The sequence below is a fragment of the Loxodonta africana genome, chromosome 6 (assembly GCF_030014295.1).
Source record: "Loxodonta africana isolate mLoxAfr1 chromosome 6, mLoxAfr1.hap2, whole genome shotgun sequence".
Classification (NCBI taxonomy): Eukaryota; Metazoa; Chordata; class Mammalia; order Proboscidea; family Elephantidae; genus Loxodonta; species Loxodonta africana.
Window position 1 is genome coordinate 6,361,518 of NC_087347.1, and position 21,323 is coordinate 6,382,840.

The 21,323-nt window shown below is 49.7% G+C and overlaps 1 protein-coding gene across 1 annotated transcript in view; it reads left to right on the top strand.

Annotated features, from left to right (window-relative positions):
• Window positions 1-21,323, top strand: part of IQCA1 (IQ motif containing with AAA domain 1) — a 176,441-nt gene that overhangs the window by 107,924 nt on the left and 47,194 nt on the right. Inside the window, exons 10-14 of the mRNA XM_064286503.1 lie at window positions 5,112-5,187; window positions 11,500-11,606; window positions 11,791-11,892; window positions 14,578-14,645; window positions 18,928-19,010. Of these exons, the coding sequence (XP_064142573.1) occupies window positions 5,112-5,187; window positions 11,500-11,606; window positions 11,791-11,892; window positions 14,578-14,645; window positions 18,928-19,010 (436 nt within the window). The remainder of the gene's footprint in view (window positions 1-5,111; window positions 5,188-11,499; window positions 11,607-11,790; window positions 11,893-14,577; window positions 14,646-18,927; window positions 19,011-21,323) is intronic.

Below are 21,323 nucleotides of genomic sequence, written 5' to 3' on the forward strand. Positions count from 1 at the left end.
GAGCAGTGGAGGAGAAGCCCGGGGAAGCAGAGGACGAGATACCAGGGGAAGCAGAGGACTTGTGAGGTATAAAAACCCAAAACCAAACCCACTGCTGTCCAGTTGGCACTGAATGATGTGTTCTTCAGTAAATCTACTTTATAATATAATCTGAAAATCAATCCAGGGGCCTCCATCGGCTTACTCTTAACCACACACATGCTTTGACCTTATTGATTTATTACTGACTAGGCCGGTCGCTATGAGTCAGAATCGACTTGAGGGCAGTGGGTTTTTTTGTTTTGTGGTGGGGGGATTGGGCTGTAAAAGGAGGCTTGGTGATGCAGTGGTTAAGCGCTCAGCTGCTAAATGAAAAGTTGGTTGTTTGAACCTACCAACTGCTCTGCAGGAGAAAGATGTAACAGCCTGCTCCTGTAAAGATTACAGCCTTAGAAGCCCTCTGGGGCAGTTCTACTCTGTCCTGTAGGGTCATTACGAGTTGGAATCGACTTGACAGCAATGGGTAGCCCATAAAGAGAGACAGAGAAGCTGATCTGAAAGCCACCGGCCGCTCTAAAGGAATCTCTCTGTGTGGTTGAGCTACAAGGAGGTACTGTGAGACCAGGCAGGCAAGTCACCCTGCTGCCATGAGGTTGGAGGTGTCCTAGAGACAGGTACCACCACCCGTTTGTCAGTGTGCCACACTGTGGTGGCTCACGCATCACTGTGCTGCTGGAAGCTACATTACCAGCGTTTCAGACACCAGCAGGGTCACCCATGGTGAACAGGTTTCAGTGGAGCCTCCAGACTAGGAAGAAAGGAGTGGCGATCTACTTCCAAAAATTGGCCAGTGAAAACTTACGGATCCCAACAGAACTTTGTCCAGCTCGTGTGCTGTGGATCAACAGGGCCAGTCGCTGGAGGAAGACATCATGTTTGGTGAAGCAGAGGGCCGGCGAGGCTGAAGGAGATCCTGGCTGAGATGGATTGGCACAGAGACCGCCACGATGGACTCAGACATGGCATCTGGAGGGGGAGCCCCGTTTGGATGCAGGGATTGACACGTATGTGACGGTCAGACCAAGGAAGGCCAGCAACAAGCACACCAGGTGTGAGGTGACGCAGGCATGCATCAGAGGGGAAGGGGCTAGTGATGTTGTTAGCTGTGGTGGTGTCGGCTCTGATTGATGGTGACCCTGCATACAATAGGGCAAAATGTTGCCTGATCCCTCACCATCTGTACAGTCGTTGGTTCACCGAGGTCCATGGCTGGGCACTCGACATTTCTCCTGGGTGCTTGTTGCCTCCCTACGCCTCCCTCGGTCTTAAACCGAGTTCAGGTTCTCTGGAAGGCATGACTCCTGGGCCTTCCAAGGCCTGTGTGCGCTGGCTGTCTCCTCTCCCTCCCTCCTCACCTCTCTGTCCCTTTTCTGTCTCTCTCCATTTCTCTGTCTCTCTCCATTTCTCTGTCTCTCTCTCTGTCTCTCCCCTCTGTCTCTCACTCTCTCTCTCCATGTCTCTCTCTCCCTGTCTCTATCTGCCTCTCTCTCTCTCCTTGTCTCTCTATCACTCTGTCTCTCCTTTCTCTGTCTCTCCGTGTCTCTCTGTGTCTCTGTCACTCTCTCTGTCTCTCTCTCCCCCATCTCTCTCTCTCTGTTTCCTTTCTCTCTCCCTCTCCATCTCTCTCTCTGTCTTGCTATCTCTGTCTGTCTCTCCCTCTCTTTTTCACCCCCCTCACCCCCTGTCCACATCTGTCTGCTGGCCTCTGTGCCAAGCCTCTTCACCCTGCTGTACTGACAGCCTTACTAGCTCAGACCCTGCACATGCTGCCTCTGCTGGACACCCTCACCACCCCCCCACCCCACCCCCCGCAAAACACACACACACTTCCCTTCCCTGGAGGGCTCCTCTCCTTGGCTGTCCATGAGGGCTCAATGTCTCAGCTTGTCGGGGCTCCCAGAGGACACATGTGGGACAATCTGATCCAAAAACAAAAACAGCAATGATGGATAACAACGCATTACTAAAAAATGAATAAAGATCCCTGAGTCTTAGTGATACATGCAAAGAGAAACAGAGAGAGAGAGAAAATGGCCGATAACAAACAGCACCCCAGAGAGTGCTCGTGAGAGTTACTGCAAGTTCTTGCCTGTCCCTGAGTTACCTCTCTCTCCTCCAAGCACATGCTTTGTCAGGGGTATAGTGAGGGTAATGAGATCCCATGAGCAATCTCAAAGTTGCACCCCTCTAATTCCAGTGCCCAGGGGCAATCCCTAAATTGTGCCCCCGCAAAGGCAATCTCTAATTGATCCTCCCCTCCCCCCCATTTCAAGGTGACTAGATGTTGATAAGCCCAGATGGTCAGCAGAAGCACCTTTCCCCCTCTTGTCTGGCTGCCTCAGTCAGGTGATTTTCATATTTGCGGCACTCAGAAAGTCATTCTGAACCTTGTCTGGTGCTCCCTTAGATTTGCACCCCGGGGCAAGCACCCCCTCTGTCCCTCCTTCACTAAGCCCCTGTGTTTTTGCCAAGATAAATCTGGTCTTTTACTTGCTTCACTTGAACGTTTTTCTCAGGTGACTAGGTCTCTTGGTAGCCAAGTATGGGGCAATGTCTGACCCGAAGCTCTGTGTACCAGGTGGGGCTTCTTACCCAGCCAGATCGTTTTTAACGGCAGTCCTGGAAGGAGAGGTCCTTTCTCTTGAGGCTCTGAGCCCCTAGCTTTCTGAGCTCAAGTTCTCCTCTGTGCTTTGCAAGGCAGGTTGCCTCCCCACCTGGCGGCAGCATCCCTGGTGTTTTATAAGCTGTCCCGGAGAGGCCTTCCCCGACTCCCCCACGACATGAGGGCTCCCCTGGACTTCTCCTTGGTAACACTGATGATGCTGCGTGCCACTTGACTTCTGCCTCAGAGAGTTCCTGGAGAACCAGAGTCCCTTGTTCGTGAAGGTCCCCACTGCCCTGCCTGCCTGTGTGGAAGTAATGAGCCGCACCAGCTAAAGTGAAGCTGAAACACACAGAACGGGCTCAAAGACTGGCCAGGACGCCAGGGTGGAGGACACAGAGGTGCGGGGTGCGGCAAGGGAGGCATGAGCTGGCACTGGTCACGCCCCCTGCAGACCATTGGGTTGCAGGGGCAGTGGGGAGCCACAGCAGGTTCTTGAGTAGGCACGTAACCTGATCTGAGCTGTGCTTGTTAGAACATGAATGGTGTGACCCAGTCTGAATGTGCTCAGGATGTGGTTCAGGGCTCCTTCATGCCAGAGGTCTGCTTTGGGTGGTCTCCTACTTGTTCATGAAGCCAGGGAGCTTTTCAACCCATGTGGTGTGCTTTAAGCTATCATCCGGACGATTTTTCCATGTTGTATAGAGTTTAAATTCCACCTGCCTAGTAACCAAGCCTGAATGAGCACAGCATTTCTCAGCACGTGGGGCGTACACACGGAGGCCAAGGAGGGGATTGCAGAAGACCTCTCACTTCAGTAGTTAGAATTCATTCTAATGTGTGCTAGAAAAATGTAGCCAACGAAGCAACGGCGGCTGCAGAGTACTGAGAGTTCCCTTTATAAGAACGTGTATTACCGAGCAACTCTATGTAAAGAAACAGTGGTTCTGTGGCTCCAGGGGATCCCAGACATGGAGAAAACCGTAACGAGGTAACTGTGGTCCATCCATACAACGGAGCAGTATCCAGCAATAAAAAGAAGTGAGCTATCAAGCCACAAGAAGACAAATTGCTAAGTAAGAGAGAAGGCAGTCTGAAAAAACTACATGCTGTTTGGTTCCAAGTACATGACATTCTAGAAGAGGCCAAACTATAGAAACAGTGAGGTCAGTAGTTGCCAGGGGCTCAGGGGAAGGCGGGAGGGAAGAACAGGTGGAGCCCAGGGCATTTTTAGGGCTGTGGCACTATCCTGTGTGGTGCTGTCATGGTGGACACGTGACATGATGCGTCTGTCAAAGCTCACAGGACTGTACAACACACAGAGTGAGCCCTGCTGAACACTGTGGACTTTAGTTAGTAACAACGCTATCTATATCGGCTCATCAGTTGTAACGAATGTAGCACAGGAATGCAATATGTTAATAAAAGGAGCATCTGTGCCTGGGGAGGGGGGCTGTGGGAATGCTCTGTATTTTTCTGTACAATTTTTCTGTAAACCTAAAACTGCTCTAAAAAATAAAGTCTATTAAAGTTGGGGGGATCATAATGAGGGGTACAATGAACTAGGGTGACAGGGCAAGGACTTGGGACAGGAAGAATGGCCAAGTCCTCTGATAGGTATATAAAAAAAATATACCAACCAAATATTTACTCCGAATTAGCAAAACAAAGACTCACATACTTTTTTTAATTGTGGTAAAACTTGCATAACATAAAATGAACCATTTTAAAGTGTACAATCCAGTGGCATCCAGTGCTTTCGAAATGTGCAGCCATTATCTCTGGTTCCAAAACATTTTTATCGCCCTGAAGGAGACCCATACCCGTTAAGCAGTCACTCCCCACTTCCCCACTCCCCCCGGCCCCCGAAACCACCAACTGGCTTTCTGTCTCTATGGATTTACCTATTCTGGGCATTTCATATGAATAGAATTGTGTAGGTGATTTTTTGTGTCTGGTTTAAGGGGTACAGAGTTTCCACTTAGGGGGATTAAAGACATTTGAAAATGAGCAGTGGCCATGGCTGCAGAGCATGGTGAGTGTAATTCATGTCACAGAATTGTACACTTAAAAATGGTTAAAATGGCAAATGTTTTGTGATACCTGTTTTACCACAATTAACCAAAAAAAGAGAAAGGAAAAAAAAAGAGTGTATCCTTTACTGTTGCAGTTAGGTACTATATCGAGTGGTTCCAACTCATAGTGACCCTATATGACAGAGTAGGACTGCCCTACAGGGTTTCATAGGTGGTCACCTTTACGGGAGCAGATTGCCAGGGCTTTCTTCTGTGCCGCTGGGTAGGTTCAAACCAGCAAGCTTTAGGTTAGCAGCCGAGCGCTAAACCGTTACACCACCAGGGCACCTAGTGTTCTTTACACATAGTAATTTTGAGGTCCTCACTTTGACTGTCTGGCTTTGACAGATAAAGTCTGCCTGTAATTAACAAAAATATTATTCTGCTTTGCACAGGAAGAAGATGAGGGGTGGAAAATGTCCCCGAGCCTTTTCCTTCACGGGATGGAGGAAGGGAATCACTTGTACCAAGGTCGGTGTAGGTGAAACACATCGTAAGGGGGTGTCCTCCTCTCAGCCCAACACCTCGCGTGGGCTGGGAACTTGGTACCCAGTCAGGAGAGGCTGCCGGCATGTAGCTCATAGCCGAGAGTTCCTGCCCCTCTCTATTTTACACTTCCTTTTGGTGGCTTTTTGGCAACTAATTGGTTAAAAAAAAAAAAAAAAAAAGAGCAAGATACCTATAGGATGAGAACATCACCTAAACCTCTGTTCTGTTTTTGACCCCCTAAGACTTTAGCTAAACATTGTCTTGCTTAGTGGCAGGGAAGTAAGATCTTCCCTTGATTGCTTAAATGCTGGAAATCAATCCCGTATGTACAGCAAAGTGTTCTAATCCTATTAGACTAAGACATGGGCCCGAATACTGACACGGAATTCTTTTGTCTGAGGCTGGTTGTAATTAGCATAGTAGCTATAATCTGAGGGCTAGACCCACGATGTATGAGTTGGTCTTTCAAATATTTCCATTCTAATTTGCTAGAACCGTTACCCAATTCCTTTGGTTCCACTCCACCCTCGGGATAAATCCCAACACAGGATGACCTGCCAAGGTGACCCTGGTCCTTAGCGCTGTTGTGGAAATGCCTGAAAAATGCAGTAAGGGCCTGAAGCAGAGCATCTCCCAACGTCAGTCGTTCACATGGCTCCTCCCCGGTTCTGGTCTTATCTGGACAGCATGATTGTTTCTTAATACAGTATGTAATTGATTCATGGTTTTCACCCCCAATCAGTTGAATCTTATCCTTAGCAACAATATCGATAAAGTACAAGTTGGATATTCTAGTGTTAGAAAATAAAAATGTTCATGGACCATTTAAAAATTCTTTTACATAAAAATTCTTTTATATAAAAATTCTTTTCCCCCAGGGGACATCCCTGGGCAGTGTAAATGGTTAAAGCATTCGAAAGGTTGGAGGTTCGAGTCCACCCAGACGTGCACTGGAAGAAAGTCCTGGTGATCGACTTCCAAAAAATTAGCCCCTGAAAACCCTATAAAAAGACCAAAAACCGAACCCATTGCCATCGAGTTGGTTTTAACTCATAGCAACCCTACAGCGACCCTACAGGACAGAGCAGAACTGCCCCATACGGGTTCCAAGGAGCGTTTGGTGGATTCGAACCGCTGAGCTTTTGGTTAGCAGCCGTGGCTCTTAGCCACCCTGCCACCAGGGTTTCTGGAGACCCTAGGAGCACAGTCCTACTCTGACACACGTGGTCGCCGTGAATCAGAGCCGGATCCATGGCAGTCGGTCCATCAGTCAGATGGCAGGCCGTGACACGGTGACACCTGGGTGGGTGACAGGGAGAGGTCTTTATCACCTACAGCTCCCACGGAGAGAAGGCTGCCGTTCGGGCCACGCGGGGGGTGGCACCCGGGGCAGGGCAGCAGCAGGCTGGAGCCGTGGGAGCCGCTTAAGTCAGGCTCTTGAGGCAGGGTTCACTAGGTCTCCCGGCTCCCTGTGGTTTGGCTGATCTGAATAATTTCACGGACTTGGGGTGGGCTGAGGCTGGCCCTAGTTGTTTTGTACGTGGCCCTGGGTTGGTTAGGGCGGGTAAAGTGTGAGAGTTTTCGGTTGGGGTATGGACTTAATGCACAGTGGTTAAGAGCTCAGGCTGCTAACCAAAAGGTCTGCAGTTCGCATCCACCAGCCACTCCTTGGAAACCCTATGGGGTAGTTCTACTCTGTCCTGTAGGGTCGCTATGAGTCGGAATTTTTTTTTTTTTTTTTGGTGGACTTAATCGTCGCCTCAGGAAGGGGAACTGACTTCCTCCATCTAGGGCCTCAAAACTGGATCTAGACAGCATTCCACAAAAAACTGCATCACATGGTCTCTGCTACCCCCCCCCCCGCATGTCAAGCACACACCCTCCTCGGGACCGTCGTCCTTTCTGTTCCCTGTGCCCAGAACACTTGTCCCTTCAGGCCCAGGGCTGCTGAGGCCTTCCCTGAGCATCTGCTGCCTTACCGGCCTGCCCTGTGCTCACCATGCTGTGTTCACTGCCTGCCCCCCAGTGGGTTCCGGGTCCGCAAGGCCAGGGGCTCCTGACATGCCCTGACCTGAGAGAGCGCCGGGCCCACAACTAGACCCAGCGAGGTCATAATTTAGTAACTGAATCTTTTCAGTGTATTTTTTAATGAGTGAAGGAACGCATGAATGAATGCCACTGGGAACATAACTGGAGGAAGAAAGAGTGGGAGAGCTTTTTATCACGATCCTTTTAATACTCTTTGCCTTTGTTTAAAACTGCCTGCACGCATTGTTTTGATAAAAGCAAAACATTATTTTTGGAAATCAAATGTTCCTAAGGGAAGCAAAGTCAAGCAACATGCTGGCCCACCCGGGAAAACTCTGAGAACTCTCCAGCCTTTTGTGAAGCATCTTTTTCTGTGAAGGCTGCAAAACGGAGCAGTGGGTGCTCCGGAGCAGTTAAATGCCACTTGCCCGGTCCGGTGCCGTGCGGCATTGGACGTGTTTCCTGGTAAAAGTCTTGGTCTTAGAATTCTTTTCTTAAAAATCAAAGGTTTTGCTTTCAAACGCAACATTAGCATTTTAATCACTAAGATTAAGCCCCTCCCCACCCCTCCCTCCTCACCCCCCCCCCACGTGTGAACCTGCCACCGCCTTGCCGGTCCCTTTATGAGGATGAAAGCTCCTCTGCTCGGGAACGAGTGGGGTGGTTGGTGCCCTTTGAGGGCCGTGAATAGCTTCCTGCGTTTATAAACGTCTGTGAAATTCTTGAAGAGATTGAGAAGCGCCCTGCGCAAGGATGCCATGAGAAAGCAAGGATGGGGTGACACCAGGGCCATTGAGATGGCAGGGAGGTGAATCGGCAGGGCCGCCGCGCAAGGCTTTGTCTACATCCTGTGCTTACAACTGCAGAAGGCACATTGGAGCCACCCTGTGCAATCGATTGTGCGGGAGTAACCGTGTCAGGGCCACCGTCCTGCTCAGTACGCTGCGCGCCCATTACTCCAAATGCCCCGTTTCCCTGCTCAGTCTGTCTAGTAAGAAAACAAAACGAAGCTTCCTCTGCATAACAAAGGTATTTTGCTTTAAAATACCTCAATGGAGCGGGAAAGTTTTGATGCTTGTAATCGTACGGGGACAAAAAAATCTGTTAGGAAAGAAGTTTTTGTTTTGTTTTTTATTGTTGTTGAAAATATACGCGGCAAAACATAGCACCACTTTATCAGTTTCTCCAGGTACAGTTCCAGCGACACTGATTACATCCCTCCAGATGTGCAGCCATCGTCGCCTTCCTTTTCTGGGTGGTTCCTCCCCCGGTAGCAGAAGCTCACTGCCTCCTAAGGTTCCCGTCTGACCTTGCAAGCCGCTGCTGTCAGTTTCATCCCATATAGATAGTCCTTCAAAAGAGCACAGTGCTTAAGGCAAACATCACACAAGGGAAAAAAAGTCTGTTAGGAAGGAGTTGTTACTAACGAATAGCACAGTATAACTCTTAAACCTTTTGTGGTATTTCCACCACCAGACAGAAGGAGCTGGCTAGCTATCTGCTGCCTTAGAGATTACAGCTTAGGAAACCCTACAGGCAGTTCCGTTCTGTCCAGTGGCGTCGCTATGAGTCAGAATTGACTCAACCGCACACAACAACATTTTCAAGGAGGAAAGCTTATCATTTTAAACCAATAAAATAAAGCACATGTTATTGCTGAACTTTACAGTTGCCCAAGTTTAAGCTGATGTACCTTTCAGAAAATGTACTTAGAGAAATGACCTTCATATGAGGAAACCATAAACTAGCTGGGCCCTTGGCAGACATAACAAGCTAACCACGAAATCCACCTCCTTCAGGGTGCCGGGAGAAGAATAACCTTTCGGATATTTGCGACTTACCATAATTTTTATATCAGTGGGCTGGTGTAGACAATATGCAATCCAGGTTGCCCATCTACCGCCCCCCGTCAGTGTGTTGTGCTGTGGGGGCCCGTGTGTGGCTGTGATACTGGAAGCTCTGCCGCCAGCATTTCAAATGCCAGCAGGGTCACCATGGTGGACAGGTTTCAGCAGAGCTCTCAGACTGACACAGACCAGGAAGAAAGCCCCGGGCATCTACTTCTGAAAATCAGCCAATGAAAACCGTGTGAGTCACAACAGAACATTGTCCAGCTTGCTTGCTTTGGCCACATCTTCAGGAAGGATCAGTCCTGGAGGAGGACATCATGACCGGTGAGGTAGAGCGCCAGTGAGGGCGAGGGAGACCCTCAGTGAGAGGGACTGGCGAAATAGCCACAAGGATGGGCTCGAACGTGCTGGTCGTTGTGAGGATGGCATTGTCTTTTCCGTTCTGTTGTACATAAGATCATCATGAGTTGGAGTCAACTTGACAGCAGCTGTCTGTCCGTCTGCCTCTCTGCCACACCCTGACTCTAATAAATAGGACAGACCTCTCTGGCTGGCACCCACTCACCAGGAACGATTATGTAAAATAATGAAAGTGCAGCCACAGGCTCTCCAGCCTCCCCCTGTGGCCACGGAGGACCCCCGAGGATCTTTTCCAGTTCTTCACTCCTCATATTCACCCCTCGGTTCCAGCCTGGTCACCTGCCCCGCCTGGGTGGATGACACCCCTGAACTTCAGGCCTCACCTCTGAGGTCTCCCTCAGGCACCCTTCCAGGTGACCACCTTGTGTCCGCCCCCATCCCAGCTTCTGGTCCAGTCTGCTGTGTCCGAGGGGCTGGGCTGATTCTCACGTTGCTGTCCTGCCTGGGGAAGGACATGTGGTGAACCAGTGCTGTGAAAAATGTACCACCTTAGTGTCTTAATTTAAGCCTGTCTCTTATAGGCCCATGTTAGCCTCTCCAGAAGAATTTGGATCCTTCTGGCATCATCGTTTTAAAAAAATTGCCCCCACAGCTTTGTGTTGCCCATAGTTGACGCTTCAGACCTGCCTGCCACAGACCTTGTCCACCAGTGACTGAAACAGCCCTGGCCCAGCCCACGTCTCCCTTGGCTCGCTGGTGGAGGTCGGGTGGGCCTTCACACCCCTGGGGGAATCCTAACAGGCTCTGCTCAGGCCCATTGTCCCCCTGAACCGATGGTCCACAGCCAAGTAAGGCAGGTACGCTTGCCCAGTGTGCGGGGAGCACCTTGCAGGAACCATTTCCGCCTCCAGAGATTTCCCTGGATTCCCTGTGCTTCATAGGCCCGACTCGCTTCGGACAACTGAGCTACATTTCCACCTCCTGTCCTCCTGAAGCTGTCCTGCTCCAAAGGTTCCTTGGGTCATCTCTAAGATGACCACTCACTGGCCCTCAGGGGCCCACCGCTTCTGCCTTGCTGACACCTCCCTGCTCTTTGGGTGCTGTTGCTTTCCAAGTCACAGCTGTCCTCTGTGATCCTTCACCCCTCTGGAGGTGCCAGTTACCACTTGCTGTCAAATCGACCCCGACTCAGGGTGGCCCCATGTGTGTCAGAGTAGAACCGTGCTCCATAGGGTTTTCAAAGGGTGATTTTTTTCAAAGTAGATCTCCAGGCCTTTCTCCCAAGGTGCCTCTGGGTAGACTCAAACCTCCAACCTTTCAATTAGCAGCCAAGCACATTAACTGTTTTCGTCAGCAGGGTCTCCTCCTCAGAAGGAAGAGACGATCAATGTGGAATGATGGCAACTAGTGGGCCTGAGCTGAGAGCTTTCATATTTTATCCCGGCACTTGCACTGTGAGATGGTAGTATTTTCATTCCTAGGAAAAGAAAAGCTAAGGCTGAAAAGGCTCGATCACTTGCTAAGGTCCACACCTGGTAAGTGGTAGGACAGGGGTCTATTAGTGTCCCAGGAATGCTGAAACAATGTATCAGAAACTAGGTGGCTTAAAGCACCACGAACTTCCTGTGTCACCGTTCTGGAGGCTGGAAGTCCAAAATCAAGGTGTCGGCTGGGTCCTGCTCTCTCTGAAGGCTTTAGAAGAGGCTCCTTCTTTGTGACTCTCATAGCTTCTGGTGGTTCTGGCAATCCTTGGCCTTCCTTGACTCATGGCAGCAGCTCCCCAGTCCCTGTTCTGTCTTCACATGGCCATTGTCCCTTTGTGTGTCTCTCTATGTCTCTCCGCTTTAATGGAACTCCACTCATGTTGGATTAGGACCCAGTATGACCTCATGTTAATAACTGACATAATTCCTGTACTTTCCAAATTATCTTATCTTTAACTTGAATTCTATGCAATAGGATAGGAAGTTAAATTTGTGTTTTATATTGCAATAACCGCTTTTGTTAACCCATATGTTGAACTTTTTTTTTTTTTCTTTATTTTTCTGGAATACAGATATCTGGAAGAACAAAGATGAATCTTGGAATTTCCTCCAGGACTATGATCCAGAATTGATCAAAGAGGAGAAACGAAAAGAGTTAGAGTCAGAGATCAGGGTGCAGGTATCGCTATATTTATATCATAGTAATAGCAAGTCAATAACTACAATGATGTGCTTTTTTTTTTTTTTTTACAGTTTTCTACTATTGACCTTACCCCAGAATTTAAGCTATTTTTAGTCTTCACAAAGAAAATGCGAGGCATTCAAAGTCACTGAAAAGTGGTACATATTTTGTATTCTCCTAGGTTGATGAGTTGATGAGACAGGAACTAAAAAATTTAAAACTCGCTGTGGACAGAGAAAAGGAATTACCAGTCAAAGCAGGAAGGAAGAGAGGAGGTAAAAAGGTGAGTCATGAATGAGCAGGGACAGGGATGAGGCAAGTGACAGATACCAATGGTGACGAGAAGCCCCTGCCCATGCAGCTGTGGCGATGTCCAAGACAGCACCTCGGGAGACCAGCTGGCTGCCCCAGAATGCCTCACAGGACTCGTGGCTTCCTTGGCGGGTTGACTGGTCCACCACTTAGCTCTCAGGGCTCTGGGCTCATAAAGTGGAGCAACTCAACAACCGTAGTGAAACGCTCCTCCTCTCAGCTGCAGATCCAGGTTACCCAGACTCCGTGGATGGGATGAGAACAATCAGAGGAGCCAGAGCACGCTCCGCAAAGCCTGGCCATCGCTCCCTGTAGTTAGATAAACGGATCAGTCGATTGATAATAGGCGGATAGATAGTTGCTGTGGAGACAACTCCGACTCATGGTGACCTGTGTACGACAGAAGGAAACGTTGCCCAGTCCTTCTCATAATTCTACTCATAATATCCTCACAATCATCAGCATGTTTGAGTCCATCATGGCAGCCGCTGTGCCAACCCATCTCACGGAGGGTCTCTCTTGCCCTCACTGGCCCTCTGCTTCCCCAAAACATGATGTCCTTCCCCAGCACTTGGTCCTTCCTCGTGATTTGCCCAAAGCAAACGAGCCAGGCAATGTTTGTCTGATCCATAGGGTTCTCATTGGCTGATTTTTGGAAGCAGATCACCAGGCCTTTCTTCCTAGCCTGTCTTCATCTAGAAATTCTGCTGAAGCCTGCCTACCACGGATGACCCTGCTGGTATAGAAATATCAGTGGCACAGCTTCGAGCATGACAACAACGAGCAAGTCACCACAGCATAACGGACGGGTGGTGGAGTTAGATCCACAGGGGAGGCCGACGACAATGTTCTTTGGAAGTGGGCAGATCAGAGCTAAAGGAATTAAGTGAATTGAATTTTAAGTGGGCACCAGATGCAGCTCACAGTGGTTACAGAGTAGCCAGCTGGCTCAGACTATTCAATATTCATTTACTAAAGCCCCTGCCTCCACTTCTATCCCAGAGACAGCCCTGTCACTGGGACCAGAATACTCAAGGTCGGTGACCAAGGCGTCCTCTCCCTGGGCAACACTGACATGAGTCTGGACAACCTTTGCCTCTTGGACAGCGTTCTCAAGCCCCCGTGGCTGGTGGCCCTTCTCGTGGTTGACAGATTCTCTCTTTAGCGCCGTTCATTCATTCAGCTGCTTCAGTGTCCAGTTTCGCCAGCCCCGGGGCCTTGTGGTCTCTTTGTAATGACTCTGCGTTGATCCATTTTGTACAGACCCTCCAGTCTATCTCTGAAGGTGACCGAATTTCCCTCCTGGCCCTGTTCTCAGAATACCCCTACTGAAGGTCACCGAAAGGTCACTTTCTCCCTGATGCAGGCACCTATTGCTGCCACCCATTCGCTCCCTTGTTGTTAGTTGCCATCGACTTGATTCCAACTCACACCAACCCCATATGTGCAGAGTAGGACTGTGCTCCGTAGGGTTTTCAAGGCTATGACCTTTCAGAATCAGATCGCCAGGCCTTACTTCTGAGGTGCCTCTGGGTACGTTTGAACCACCCCAACCTTTCAGTTAGTAGCTGAGCTCTTAACCATTTTCACCACCCAGGGACCCCCATTCACTTCTGTATTGTCTTCCGAGCTCAGTATCCACATCTGCAGAGCTGGGTGTTTTGAGGACAGTGCATGGGTATCGACTGGACAAATGGGAAATGGGGACAGGCGGTGGCTGTGTTCCAGTGCCTGACGACTGGCTTTCTCCTCTTCACCAGCACACCAGTCATCAGCCTTGACTTTCTCACCTTCCTCTCTTTCAGCCTGGTGTCAACCCTCTGTGTCCCAGGGCAGGGTTGCCATGACCGTCACTCTTGGAATCACATGGGTTGAATGCAGAATGCATGAGCTCGGGGTCATTGTGTAGAGTTTTGAGCACCCAAATTCCAATCTAAGTGACCTCGGTATCGTCTTAAACGGATTGTGAATTTAACTTGATGAGATGTGTGATTGGAAGATGAGGGAGAAAGGGAGGTGGGGCCAGGCTAAGGAACTGTCACCTAGTCCTGTGGGCAACAGGGAGGTAACCCAGCCAACCAGTTGCCATCAAATCGGCTCCGACTCGTGGTGACCCCGCGTGTCAGAGTAGAACTGCGCTCCATGGGCTTTTCAAGGCTGTGACCTTTTGGAAGCAGATACTGATGGATATTTCAAGCGGAACCGTGACGCGATCAGAGCTGTTATAAAAGGCCACACTGGGAGCACCTTCCTGTAGGCTGTGCCACGGTCTGAGTCCAGAGCCCTTGGGAGCGGCAGGTTAACAGGGAGCAGTGACTGGGCCCAGAGACAAGCGCCGGATCCCCTACGTGTGCACAGGGCACCTCGCCCCTGGCAGCACCCAGGGCCAGCGCCAAGGGAAAGCCTGTTTGCTGGGCCTGGTGGGAATCCAGCCCCATGCAGGCCCCACAGTGGAGACCTCACCTTCTGTCCACACAGGAAATGTCCTCATTGTCGCCCAGGACTTTGGTGCCAACCCCTGAGCCCATGGACACATGGCACCTCCACGTTCAGTGTGCCAAGGCCACCCTTGTGTCGGCCTGCACTCCACCCCAGAACACAGCCAATTCGCTTCCTTGTTTTTACTGAACTGCTGGGTATCCCCATTTTCTTTCAGAAAAAGAAAGGGAAGAAAGGCAAAAAAGGGAAAAGGGGGAAGAAGGATCGAGATCTGACCGCTAACAGGTAAGGGAGGCGCTCGTTTTCCTGTAAGGTGAGTGGTAAGGGAGCAGGGGTGGGAGGATGGAGAGGGGGCAGAGGAAACCCCAAGGCGCAACTGAAGTCCTCCAGGGAAACACCTGGGCGTGGTGTAAGATGCGGGGGGAGTGCTTGGGCCAGCTGTAAAGCCAGCTGCTGTGGGCCCACCCCAAATCACGGCAGAGCAGAACTGTGCTCCACGAGGTTCCCAATGGCTAGTTTTTTGGAAATAGATCACCAGACCTTTCTTCCAAGGCACCTCTGGGTGGACTTGAACTTCCAACTTTTTGGTTAGCAGCTCAGCATGTTAACCGTTTACACCACCCAGGGACTCCATGGACCACCCTATAGAGGAGCTGGCATAAGAAACCAGAAAGATTCATGCCAAGGGGGTGAGCCCAGAACCAAACTCGGGCCCCCTTCCTGCTTCTGAGTTCATGTAACTTTTTTTTTTTTTTTAAGTTTTAAAATCTGCAACGTTACTTAAAATTTTAGGACGTAAGGTCCTGATCAAACTTCTCAGGAAACACCCAGACTCTGAGTTCCTTGAGGGCAGAGAAGGTCCCGCTTACCTTCACACTCCACGGAGGCATGTAAGAAACGCTTGTTAAATGGAGGAGGCACGAGGCTGAGGTGTAGTCTTGTGAAGGGGGATTTCCATCTCCTGGGGCTTCATTGGCCCAACTCCAATCCTAGTGCAGGCTTTTGGATGCTTGTCTTTTTTTTAAGCTGAAATGGCCCAAATTGCTTTAACATTGAAAAGAAACAGTGCCTAGGTTTTCAAATATTTCCAAGGAATTTCATTAAAATCCCTCCCAAATGTATGTCAGAGCTCATTTTGACTGGGATGCCTTTCACCCAGTGGATCTTGTTACTGGGCCACTGCAATGTGTCCCTCACCTGTTTTGGGGTGCTCCCTCACCCCCTTTTGGGCTCTCAGTTACATACTTGCCAGACTGCTGAAGAGAAGGTGCAGGTGTCAAAAACCCAAATGCGCAGAGAAACTCCAAAAGTTAGTGTAACAGAAAGTACTTATTGCAAGTACCTAAACGATTCGAATCAGGCTGCGTCAACACCTTTCGGGAAGGTGGTCTGAAGAAGGGAGAGTGAAAGCGGATTATAGAGGCAGGGCCCAGCACGGTGGCCTCCTGAAGGTCATCATAATTCCCCATAATTTCCTTCGGCCCAGGGCCTAAGGAAAATGAGCTGGCTAAAATGCTTACTAGGCTGTTGTGTGACTTGAAAGTGACTGATGGTTCAAACTGACGTCTAAGGGCAGATGGCCTGGATGGGTCTCCTCAGCTCCATGGACCCAGAAACCTGGATTCCAGGAGAATCAGAACCGCCCAGGATAGAGGAAGACCAGGCTTAGCTTAGAACTCTCCTGAGGGGAGAGACCAGAGCGAGTCCAGCAAAGGTCTGCGGACACCTGGATGAGGTCAGCCCCCCAGCTGGCGCCTGTGCACGGAGCCCTGGCAGGCTGCGGTTGTTGTGTGCCACTGTGTCGATTCCAACTCACAGCGACCCCGTGTGACAGCAGAACTGCTCTATAGGGTTTTCTAGGCTGTAGTCTTTATAGGAGCAGATCACCAGATCTTTTCTTCCTCGGAGCTGCCGGGTGAGTTCAAACCATCGAATTTTCAGTTAGCAACCAAGTGCTTAACCTTTTGTGCCACCAAAAAGCCAAACCAAACTCGTTGCTGTCAACTGGATTCCAACTCATAGCAACCCTATAGGACAGAATAGAACTGCCCCCCAGGGTTTCCAAGGAGCACCTGGTAGATTCGAACTGCTGACCTTTTGATAAGCAGCTGAACTCTTAACCGCTACGCCACCAGGCCTCCTTCAAAGCTCTGGAAAAACAGCCCCTAGATTAACAGCGGCGAGGGTGTGGGCTTCGGCTCTGCAGAAAAGGCCACCCTGGACGGGGGGCTGCAGTGCCCCCACGGGAGGCCCCATTGTTTGCCAAGAGGTTCAGGCCAGAAAGCTGTGGCTGATCTGCCTAAGAGGGGTCTGGTCAGCATTTGAGACCAAGGCTCCCCAGTTCCTGGAAGGAATAGACACTGACACCTTTCCTGAAGAGGCTCTATCCCATATACACACGGTGTGACAAGTTTTCCTTTGTTCTTACATTAGTCCCAAAACATAGGGAAGTCCTCCAGGTAAAGATCACGTTAGGTGCCAGATCCAAGGACGTATCAGAGCTGAGCTTTAATCTAATGCGGCCCTGGTGGCACAGTGGTTAAGAGGTCAACTGCTAACCAAAAGGTCGGCGGTTCGAATCCACCAGCTGCTCCCTGGAAGCCCTATGCGGCAGTTCTACTCTGTCCTACAGGGCTGCTACAAGTCAGAATCAACTCGATGGCAATGGGTTGTTTGTTTTTAAAAAAAATATACATACACACACACACACACATATATATATATTATATATATATACACACACACACATGGCCCTGGACACCCTAGGCTGTGCCAATGGTTAAGTGCTCAACTACTAGCTGAAAAGTTGGTGGTTTAAACCTACCCAGAGGCACCTCAGAAAACAGTCCTGGCAACCTGTGACCAAAAGGTCACAGTCTTGACAACTTTATGGAGCAGTCTACTCCGCACACATGGAGGTCTCCATGAGTCGAAATCCACTTAGACGGCAACTAAAAACAACAACATGGCCCTGCTGCTAAGTTAAAATTATACTCTTGTGTTCCCTTGCGTTCGAGGTATTGCCTTATTGAATAAAACGCTGCTCTGCTTTCCCAGCACGGGCCACACATATGTGACTAGCGGACACAGACGTCGAATCTATTCTTGGCATATGCCACTTCACAGCTCAGCTATTACAAATGGGCTGTAGGCAATTCTCCAAAGAAATCGGGAGGCCAGTATTTTAGTCACAACAGACATATCTGGTCATCTCATTCCTGAAGGACTTTTCTCTTTAATTTTAAAGACCCTATGTTACTAGACTAGAGCCCTGGTGGTGCAGTGGTTAAGAGCTCAGGCTGCTAACCAAAAGGTTGGCGGTTCAAATCCACCAGCGCTCCTTGGAAACCCTATGCGGCAGTTCTGCTCCGTCCAACAGGGTCACTATGAGTTGAAATCAATTGGACGGCACCTAACAAAAAATGCTATCCTACCTCTTGTTTCGCAGCTGAGTGGGTTGACCATCTGCACCACTGAGGGACTCAGCTTCCACAAGATGCCACAGACTTCCTGGTTCTCAGCATCGGGCACACTAGTTTGAATTCATTGGATAGAACACCACTCCAGTCCACCAAGGACTAGGGTCATTGCATTAACATTCATCCCGGTGGTGTTTGGTGGGAGTCTAACTTACGTGGTGAAGTTAGGACAGCAAGAGCCTAATTCGGTTCCATGGATCCCCAAGAGAGAAAAAGCCTTGTGGGTCTTTTTCAGTTGCACTCAGCTGGGTCATAGAGTAGATGAGTAACTGTTTAAATAGAGTTACACTTACAACTCTCAAGTTAAAGAAAGACTAAGGTAGGGCAGAAGAACAAGGCCCCTGGACATGGAAAAGGAAAAAACAAAAGATCTCAAAAACCCATACCGAGCAATATTTGAGCCCGACCTATTAGAATCCCTACAAGCCAAAGCATAGTTGATGTCATTGGGTCAGGTGGGAGACTGTGTCCATTTTTCTCAGTCAGCATAAACTTACCAGTGGGCTCTTTTGGGGAAGTGGTTTTGACATGTGTCAGAACTGGGGCAAAGTATATCGGCCTCCGAAAATAATCACACTTTCTTCTTCTGTATGAGAGTTTTCTCCACTGTAAACCTTTGTTCTTTACGGATATTTCTTTTAAACCACTAAGCTTTTGGGCTAAAATGAAACAGAAATTTCATAAAGGACTAATAACCTACTGCTGTTTGCATATGCTAACTGAGTACGTAATTACAGGTCCGTTTTTTTCTGTCACTATCGTTGGGTAATTTCTAGTTCATATCTGTGCCATCATGAAGACTGATGAAACGGCCGACCATAGGAGTTATGGCTGGCCTCAGACACCCAAAGATATAGTTCTTATTAATGGCAAACATCAGATAAACACATGGACTAGTCTACGTATTGTCTTTAAAAAAAACTAATTTAACCCCAATTGTAAAAACACTTCAAAATATCGCTGTTTGCACCTGTTCAGACGTACCTTGAGATGGAGCTGGTTTCAGTGCTCCGTGTATACGTGATAATCACCCAGAACCCTGCAGCTTCTCCGTGTGCTCACGGCAGGCCCATCTGCTTGACCCCCAGGAGCATCGAGTCCCTGTACAAGGAGCTGGTGGAGGAGGGGCTGCTGATCCAGGCGCTGAAGGTCAACCTTTCTGACTACATCGGTAATGTACGCAGAGGAGAGCCCGTGTGCCGCCTGTCACCCCTGCCGTCGCAGGCCCCCACAGCTGGAAATACGCTTCACTAGTGGTTTTGTCCAAACCAGGACCTGACCCAGCGAGACTTCCAGGAAATGTTTGTTGGACTCAATTGATTTGAATAACTTAAGAGCAGGCTGTGAATTACTAGATTCTCTTGATTAAGTTGGTCCATCTCTTGCCCCTTCTGTGGTGGAAGCAGGGTTTGGGACCTGCTAACAAGAGCCCCTGGGACTTTCCTTCTGGCCTAAGCTTGAAGGGAAGAGCCTTGTTCATGCTTTTGTGTTTAATCACACTTAACGGCCCCTAGCGGGGAGCACCTCGTGTTCCACAACCGGTAACCAGTAACTGCTGCGGCGGTGACCCCGACTCCTGGCGATCCACGTGTGTCAGAGGAGGACTGTGCTCCGCGGGGTTCCCGACTCCTGGCGACCCACGTGTGTCAGAGGAGGACTGTGCTCCGCGGGGTTCCCGACTCCTGGCGACCCACGTGTGTCAGAGGAGGACTGTGCTCCGCGGGGTTCCCGACTCCTGGCGACCCACGTGTGTCAGAGGAGGACTGTGCTCCGCGGGGTTCCCGACTCCTGGCGACCCACGTGTGTCAGAGGAGGACTGTGCTCCGCGGGGTTCCCGACTCCTGGCGATCCACGTGTGTCAGAGGGGAACTGTGCTCCGCGGGGTTCCCGACTCCTGGCGACCCACCTGTGTCAGAGGAGGACTGTGCTCCACGGGGGTCACTGGTTGTGTTTTCGGAAGTAGCTCGCCAGGACTTCCTTCCAGTTACCCTCTAGGTGGACTCGAACCTCCAACCTTTTATTTGATAGCTAAGTGTGTTAACCATTTACACCACCCAGGGACTCCATTTCTGCAATACTCAGGAGGGATTTCACAAGAAGAGCCCGTGACAGCAGTCCCTGGGAGGAAGGAGGTGGTGACGTTAGCTATCACGCTCTTCTACTGATCTTTTTCCCTTAACTAAAAACAAGACAAAACAAAAATACGGGTCACGATGCCCTGAAAACACACCCAAACTTTACGATTCCTCGTAATCCTTCCCCCTAAATGCAGAGATTTGCACTGGTCCAATGAACCAGGACAGTCTCCTACACGCTGGGGTCATCCCACTCAGGAGATTTAACATTAATGAGCTATTATTACCTAATATTCAGGAGCCCTGGAGGCACAACGGTTAAACACTAGCCTGCTAACTGAAAGGTCGTTGGTTCAAGTTCACCCATGGGCTCCAAGGAAGAAGGAGCTGGCAATCTGCTCCCTTAGAGATGTTGTTGTTGTTGTTAGGTGCCATCGAGTAGCTTCAGACTCACAGCAACCCTGCGTATAACAGAGTCAAACACTGCCCAGTCCTTCGCCATCCTCACAACCATTGCTGTGTTTGAGCCCATCGTTGCAGCCACTGTGTCAATCCGTCTTGTTGAGGGTCTTCCTCTTTTTCACTGACCTTCTGCTTTATCAAGCATGATGTCCTTCTTCAGGGACTGGTCCCTCCTGATAACATGTTCAAAGTATGTGAGACGTAATCTCGCAATCCTTGCTTCTAAGGAGCGTTCTGGCCATACTTCTTCCCAGACAAATTTGTTCATTCTTTTGGCAGCCTAGGAAACACTGTGGGTCAGTTCAACGCTATCATATAGGGTAGCTATGAGTCGGAATCAACTCAACGGCACCCAACAAATGAAGCCAATGTTCAATTTCGCCAGTAGTCCTAATAATGCCCTTTTTAAGTGTCTTTCTCCTTTCAAAACCCAGCAAGGATCATATATATGATTGTCTTGTCTTTATAGTCTTCAGCCCCTTTGATCTAGAACACTGTCCCTACTTGGACTTGACACCGGGGAGGCCACAAGCTAGAAAAGAGTTTTGATGTCGGTGATCACGGGATTATTGATCGCTGGCTCCCCCCAGCCCATTTCTGATTTTGGAACAGAGCACCCCAGCCTGTAGTTGCCCTTCCCCAGCACAGACCCCAAGTCAGGAGAGTTAGGATATTGTGCCCTGGTGGCACAAACCATTAAGCACTCGGCTACTAGCCAAGAGGTTTGTGGTTCTGACACACCCAGCGACGCCTCAGAAGACAGGTCTGGCTATCTGCTTTTAAAGGCCACAGGCGGGCCACAGCCTTAAAAACCCAATGGGGCAGTTCTACTCTGGTCCAGGATTATCTCCCCACCCTCCACCCACCCTTCTCTCCCTGGTCCAGGGTTATCTCCCCATGTCCCACCCCACCTTCCTCTCCCTAGTCCAGGGTTATCTCCCCATGCC